The 7,500-nt window shown below is 38.7% G+C and overlaps 1 protein-coding gene and 1 long non-coding RNA gene across 14 annotated transcripts in view; one reads left to right on the top strand and one right to left on the bottom strand.

Annotated features, from left to right (window-relative positions):
- Positions 1-7,500, top strand: part of LOC135101164 (uncharacterized) — a 166,297-nt gene that overhangs the window by 62,423 nt on the left and 96,374 nt on the right. For 9 of the 13 annotated variants that reach the window (XR_010269085.1, XR_010269089.1, XR_010269090.1 and 6 more), the window contains 2 exons: positions 4,834-4,957; positions 5,437-5,652. Coding sequence is in view for 1 of the 13 variants with exons in the window: in XM_064004720.1 (XP_063860790.1) it covers positions 5,647-5,652 (6 nt within the window). In the remaining 12 variants the exon portion in view is untranslated. Of the gene's footprint in view, positions 1-2,951; positions 3,146-4,833; positions 4,958-5,436; positions 5,653-7,500 lie in introns of those variants that run through there. The other 4 variants (XR_010269088.1, XR_010269093.1, XM_064004722.1 and 1 more) reach the window with 2 other exon arrangements.
- The window catches only part of LOC135101173 (uncharacterized), a 43,605-nt gene that overhangs the window by 14,011 nt on the left and 22,094 nt on the right, over positions 1-7,500 (bottom strand). The window lies entirely within an intron of this gene.

The raw sequence follows: 7,500 nt of genomic DNA, 5'->3' as shown, positions 1-7,500 counted from the left end.
TGACGTAATGGGATTAACTTAACTCATCCCCAAAACTCCCACAAACTGACTAACTTCTTCCTCTTCTTTGTCATCTACTGTGACACAAGTTAGGGAGGTGAAGAGAGAGAGAGAGAGAGAGAGAGAGAGAGGTGAGATGAAGTGAGAATATTCCTATGTATTTTCTGTCATAACACCTCATATCACCTTTTGTCTCCCCTGAACCTCTAAAAATATCAACATTTAGACAAGTTAGGGAGGTGAAGAGAGAGAGAGAGAGAGAGAGAGGTGAGATGAAGTGACATTATTCCTGTCTCTCTCCCAGCTTAAACTTTCAACAATATTTATAATGAGAAATGTAGACAAGTTAGAGAGGTATAGAGAGATAGAGGTGAGGTGAAATGAGATTATTCTTTTGTTTATTGCCTAACACCTTTCTCTCTCTCCTTCTCTTGGCCTCTGCCTCCTCAAAAACAGCCTATATTAATGAACTGGTGATGGTACAGGCCTATAAAACCTTGTAACAACATTTCATCATAAAATCTGCCAATGCTGGTTGAATTATAATCAGTCATTCCTCATGCTAACCTTATTATTATTATTATTATTATTATTATTATTATTATTATTATCATGTGATGCAGAATATCATGGTGTTTTGGTTGCAAGAGTCCACGTAAATATAGATTGAGCCATCGTATTCATGTTTTTCATTGTGTGGTGTTGTAAATATACTTTATCTGTAAATAAAAAATGTATCCTATGACATTTGTTTATTTTATTATATGTGTGTTAGGTTAGGTTAGCATAGTCTTTATACAAGCTCTTGGCAGTGCATATATATCACAGACACATTGTTAGTAAATCAATTTGAAGTAGAACCAATTGTTGTGTGTGTGTTAGGTTAGCCAATCACACCCTTATCTTTGAAATATTCCTTTGTATATGCTTATGTACCACAGCCAGATACACACTGATTAGGGAGGTGGATGGAATAGTGGTGAAACACTGAATATACTGCTTGACTCTTGCATTGGGGAGGTGGACAGAATAGTGGTGAAAGACTGAATATACTGCTTGACTCTTGCATTGGGGAGGTGGACAGAATAGTGGTGAAACACTGAATATACTGCTTGACTCTTGCATTGGGGAGGTGGACAGAATAGTGGTGAAAGAGTGAATATACTGGTTGACTCTTGCATTGCGGAGGTGGACAGAATAGTGGTGAAACACTGAATATACTGCTTGACTCTTGCATTGGGGAGGTGGACAGAATAGTGGTGAAAGAGTGAATATACTGGTTGACTCTTGCATTGCGGAGGTGGACAGAATAGTGGTGAAAGAGTGAAGATATTGGTTAACTCGTTTTCTATGATTTTACTGGAGTTTTCATTAATTTATGGTTAAATTGTGAGTGATAGGCTAACCCTTTCACTCTTTCAGTCTTCAGTATCATTATAAACAGTCTACTGTGTCTTTCATAACTTCTAATTAATTTTAAGGTTCGCTTATAAACTCAGTCCTCTCGTTTTCTATGCTTTTATTCGAGTTTCCGTCAATTTAAAGGTTTAATTATAAGTGATAGGCTATTTGGCGCGGGGAACCGACTCCCTCTCTCTCTCTCTCTCTTAACACCTCACAGTGCTTCAAGTGACATATTTTCATTTCTATTCGCTTATAAAGTCAATGTACCCTCGCATTTCCTGCCATATAATTAAAGTATCCGGTTGTACCCCATGGTGAGGGTCCGCTTGTTTCCACCTCCTTCACCGAGGGAGGGAGGCAGACTGCTCCAGGCGTTTTGGGATTTTTTTTTATTTATTTATTATTTTTTATTGTCTTCCTCAGTGTACCTGGGAAACACCGTGCAGTGCGGATGTGTGTGTGTCTCTTTTCATTTAAACACCAGGGAACGGGACCACAGAGGCACAGGAGGTCAATTAAGGTGAGTTTAGTAGTGACAGGTAGCAGAGGTCTGGCTTCAACCTACGACACTACCTGGAAAACACTGGAAATACCTGGAAAATACTTGATACTTAATAGCAAAAGGGGAGAAGAGAAGAGAGAATATAATGCTATTTATCATGGAATAGAGGCGGACACACACACACACACACACACACACACATAGATATACACACACACACACACACACACACACATATATATACACACACACGCATACACACAGCTGAAATTAATCCAGAAAACAGAGAAATAACCTTCATAACAACCACAAATAATAAGGAAAGAGAGATAGCCAACCTTGTTTTTATCTGAGCCCCCTCCCAGCCCTCCCGCGGCCGCCATGATGGATTGCCAGAGTCTACCCCAGGTTCCAATATTTTTTCTATTTTCTTAACTTATATATTTAGGCTTTTTAACTAAGATTTTATGGTTTGTAAAAATATTTGGTGGTGTTTTGAGTGTTTTGCGTGCGAGTGTTAAGGGAAACATGTCGATTATGAGGTTGTTTCAGCGTAAATAAGTGTTGCTGTTTGCCGTTAAATTTTTCATACCGCCAAACATAATTTTTTATTTCAGCCGCTAGGCAAGATTTTATGGGCTCAAAAAATCGTTTATTGTTTTTTAAATATGTTATGATGCTTTTGAGTGAAATACGTGGACTTTTAGAGGGGTTTTAGACCCGTTGAAAACTCAAAAAGTCGACATTTATAAATTATTTATTTATTTATTTCAGCTTCCGGTTAACTTCTGATTGTTTGTAAAAATAGTTTCGATTTTTTAAAGTGTATTGTGTTCGTGAGAAATGAGATTTGTGGACTTTGGAGTGTTTTTTTTATCGTGTTTGTTCGAACACTTTTTCATATAGTTATTTAAATATAGCTTTATTATTACTGAAGCTTGGAATATTTTTATATGTCCAGAATTAATTTAAAATTATGCCCTTTCATAATATGTAAAGCATTCCGGCCTAGCTCCATTTTTGCGAGGGGTCATTTTCAAAATCATTTGCGTAACGTAAATATGGCGGACGTGACGTCATCAGCCGCCTTCATCCGGGGACCGAGACCCTGGACCTTCCCACCTGCCAGTGCCCTTCCATCAGTATTTAGTGTTATTTCCTATATTTTCCAGCTGTTTTCATGCATAGAGAAGAATAGAAAGAGGAGTGAATTCTTCGTTTCTGTGGCGTTTTAAAAAGGCAGGGGATGTTTTTTTTATATATATTTTTATTTTTTTGTGTTTTTTTTTAGATTTTGGTGTTTTTCAAGTTTGTTTGGGTAGAAATTGTTGTTTTTTCGCTGTCCTTGGGTAGGTGTGTGTCTCTTCTGGGGTGTTTTGAAAGGAAATTAAGTGTTATTTAAATGTTTTTGGCTAGAAATGTGTGTTTTTTGATGTGTTGAAAGAAAGTCGCATGTTTTTCAGTGTGTTTGGGTAGAAATGTATGTTTTTTTGGGTGTTTTGAAAGGAAATCACGTGTTTTTTCAGTGTTTTTTGCGTAGAAATTAATGTTTTTGAGGTATTTCTGACCGGTAATCAGTGTTTTCTTTGAGTACTGTTAATAGAAATAGCTGTTCTGGGCCGAATTTGTGTTTTTTGAGTATTAAAAGGAGAAAAATAGTGCTGCTAGGTGTTATTGGGCAGGAAAATTTGTGTTGCTAGGTGTTTTTGGGGAGGAAAATTGTGCTTCTAGGTGTTTTTGGGGAGGAAAATTGTGTTTGAAGGTGTTCTTTGGGGAGGAAAATTGTGCTTCTAGGTGTTTTTGGGGAGTAAAATTGTGTTTCTGGGTGTTTTTGGGGAGGAAAATTGCGTTTCTAGGTGTTTTTGGGGAGGAAGATTGTGCTTCTAGGTGTTTTTGGGAGGAAAATTGTGTTCCTAGATGTTTTTGGGAAGGAAAATTGTGTTTCTGGGTGTTTTTGGGGAGGAAAATTGTGTTTCTGGGTTGTTTTAGGGGAGGAAAATTGTCTTTCTAGGTGTTTTAGGAGAGTAAAATTGTTTCTGGGTGTTTTTGGGGAGGAAAATTGTGTTGCTAGATGTTTTTGGGGAGGAAAATTGTTTATGGGTGTTTTTGGGGAGGAAAAATGTGTTTCTACGTGTTTCTGGTGTGTGTGTGTGTGTGTGTGTGTGTGTTGCCTTGTCTTTCGTTGTACAGATGCTTATGCAGTGTGTGTGTGTGTGTGTGTGTGTGTGTGTGTTGCCTTGTCTTTCGTTGTACAGATGCTTATGCAGTGTGTGTGTGTGTGTGTGTGTGTGTGTGTGTGTGTGTGTGTGTTGCCTTGTCTTTCGTTGTACAGATGCTTATGCAGTGTGTGTGTGTGTGTGTGTGTGTGTGTGTGTGTGTGTGTGTTGCCTTGTCTTTCGTTGTACAGATGCTTATGCAGTGTGTGTGTGTGTGTGTGTGTGTGTGTGTGTGTGTGTGTATATGTGTGTGTGTGTGTGTTGCCTTGTCTTTCGTTGTAGCCTTCAGAAAAAAATATTAAAGTTTTTACAGTGGGAAAATTTTGGTGGTGAGTGAGAAAATGACTCAAATATTACCTCAAATTTAACCTGATGTGGTGGAGCCTCACACTCCTCAGCTGCCCCTAACCAAACCTAACCTAACCCAAAGAAGCCTACCCGAACTTCTGTCTGGTGCTTCCTCCTCCCCAAGACTGGCTATCTCGTGTCATAATCCCAAGCTAGCCTAACCAAACTCTACCTAACCTAACCTAAGCAATTCTAACCTAGCCAAACCTTATCTAAGCAAGCCTAACCTAGCCAAGCCTTACCTAACCTAACCTAACCTAACCTAAAGAAGCCTACCCTAACCTAACCTAGCCTAGCCTAACCTAACCTAACCTGCATCCTCTTCCCACGGCCCCACTTAACCTAACCTAACGTAACTTTCAGAGCAACGGCAACCCTCCGATCCGGCAAGCAGGTTGGCGGCAGCGATGGCGGTGGCGGCAGCAGCGGTGGTGAGGTGGACGGCAGGGACGGAGGGGCGGTACAGGCTGCGGACATCAAGGAGAAAGTGAGCAGGGTGTTGTGTTGGTGTGTGTTGCTAAGCTGAGGTGTGAAGTGTGTGGTTGTCAACGCGCTGCAATATTTGTCAGTCAAGGCTCATGCAACACTGCCTCCATGCACAAGTGTGTCGGGAAAGTGATTCAAAGTTGTAAACGTTTTATTGTTTTAGTTTATTTATTTATTTGTTTATTTTGTTTTATTTTTTATATATATAGGAGGGACACTGCTCAAAGCCAACTAAATACTACAAGAAAAAAATACTGAGATAAAATTAAAGATTAAAAACACCTCACTTAACCTAACCTAACCTAACCTAACCTGACCTGACCTAACCTAACCTAACCTAACCTAACCTAACTTATCCTAACCTGACCTAACTTATCCTAACCTGACCTAACCTATCCTAACCTGACCTAACCTAACTTAACCTAACCTAACTTAACCTAACCTAACTTAACCTAACCTAACCTAACCTAACACCCACAGAAGAACGTGCGGAGAAGCAAGGTGGCATTCAGCAGTGTGATCCTGGACCTGGTCGGCTTGACGGTGGTGGTGCCTCTGTCTCCTGCTCTCTTTGACTGTTACTCCAAGCACGACTCCAGCGGCTTGTATTCCTCTGTGCTCTCCTGTGTGACTTGTTACCAGCATATCATCGGCGTCCCTGCGAGGTTCCACTCTGTCTTGTTTGGTGGTATGTGGGTATGTTGCGTTTTGTATTGGTTTGTATATTTCTAGTTTGGTTTTATGATTATTTTTTTCATTTTTTTTTATCCTGTTATCTATTTATTTATTTTTGTTTGTTTGTTTGTTTGTTTGTTTGTAGGGTGTGTGTGTGTTTGTTTGTGTTCCTGCTGTTCTATATTGCAGCTTGTTTTCTTGTTTTTGTTTTTTTGTTATTGTTATTTTGTGTTTTATTCCATTTCATTGTTCTGAAGGTGTTTTCAGGTATTTTTGGGGTGTTTTTGGGTGTTTTTGTATGTTTTTGGGGTGTTTTTGGGTGTTTTGGTGTGTTTTTGGAGTGTTTTGTGGTGTTTTGGTGTATTTTGAGGGTGTTTTGGTGTGTTTTTGGAGTGTTTTGTGGTGTTTTGGTGTATTTTGAGGGTGTTTTGATGTGTTTTTGGAGTGTTTTGTGGTGTTTTGGTTATTTTGAGGGTGTTTTGGTGTGTTTTTGGAGTGTTTTTGGGTATTTTAAGGGTGTTTTGATGTGTTTTTGGAGTTTTTGGGTTGTTTTGGGGTATTTTAAGGATGTTTTGGTGTGTTTTTGGAGTGTTTTGATGTGTTTCTGGAGTTTTTGGGTTGTTTTGGGGTATTTTAAGGGTGTTTTGGTGTGTTTTTGGAGTGTTTTGATGTGTTTTTGGAGTTTTTGGGTTTTGGGGTATTTTAAGGGTGTTTTGGTGTGTTTTTGGAGTGTTTTGATGTGTTTTTGGAGTTTTTGGGTTGTTTTGGGGTATTTTAAGGGTGTTTTGGTGTGTTTTTGGAGTGTTTTGGGATGTTTTGGTGTGTTTTCGGGTATTTTGAGGGTGTTTTGGTGTTTTTTTGGAGTGTTTTGGGATGTGTTTGTGTATTTTGGGGTATTTTGAGGGTGTTTAAAGGTGTTGTGGTGGTGTTAAATATTTTGTTTGTTTACTTTTTTTAGCTTTTTATTTTCTTATGCATTATTTTATTTCTTATTTATATTCCTATAGAGCTCCATTTTTTCTGTTTGCTTGTTTTGTTATTTGTTTGTATTTCCTTGTGTCTCTGAATGTGGTTAAAGAGAGGTGCAGTGTGGGTAAAGCATCATTTTCTTTTTCCTTTCCTCATTTCTTTACTTTTCCCTCTTATTCCTTCCTTTCTGTCATCATTACAAACCCATTCTATCATTTTCCTTACCATAAACCATCAAAACATCTTGACAATCTCATTTAAATCACTTTTTTTTTCATTATCATCTGTTCCTTTACACTTTCTTGCTTTCTTTCACTTATTAATTCACTACACTCCTCTGCTTGTGTGTTTGGGAGTGTTTTGGGGTGTTTTGGAGGTGTTTTAGGGCTGTTTTTGCAAGTGTTTTGAGGTAAATTGTCTGTTTTGGGGTGTTTTGGAGGTTCTAGTTTAACAGGCTGTAGTGGAAGTTACTGGGGTTTTCAAGGGTGTTTTCATGGTTCTAGTTTAACAGGCTGTAGTGGAAGTTACTGGGGTTTTCAAGGGAGTTTTCATGGTTCTAGTTTAACAGGCTGTAGTGGAAGTTACTGGGGTTTTCAAGGGTGTTTTCATGGTTCTAGTTTAACAGGCTGTAGTGGAAGTTACTGGGGTTTTCAAGGGTGTTTTCATGGTTCTAGTTTAACAGGCTGTAGTGGAAGTTACTGGGGTTTTCAAGGGAGTTTTCATGGTTCTAGTTTAACAGGCTGTAGTGGAAGTTACTGGGGTTTTCAAGGGAGTTTTCATGGTTCTAGTTTAACAGGCTGTAGTGGAAGTTACTGGGGTTTTCAAGAGAGTTTTCATGGTTCTAGTTTAACAGGCTGTAGTGGAAGTTACTGAGGTTTACAAAGTATATTTTCAAATCTA

This window comes from Scylla paramamosain, chromosome 6 (assembly GCF_035594125.1).
Source record: "Scylla paramamosain isolate STU-SP2022 chromosome 6, ASM3559412v1, whole genome shotgun sequence".
Taxonomy (NCBI): Eukaryota; Metazoa; Arthropoda; class Malacostraca; order Decapoda; family Portunidae; genus Scylla; species Scylla paramamosain.
The sequence above is the reverse complement of the archived record's forward strand: the minus strand, read 5'-3'. Positions and strand labels throughout refer to the sequence as shown.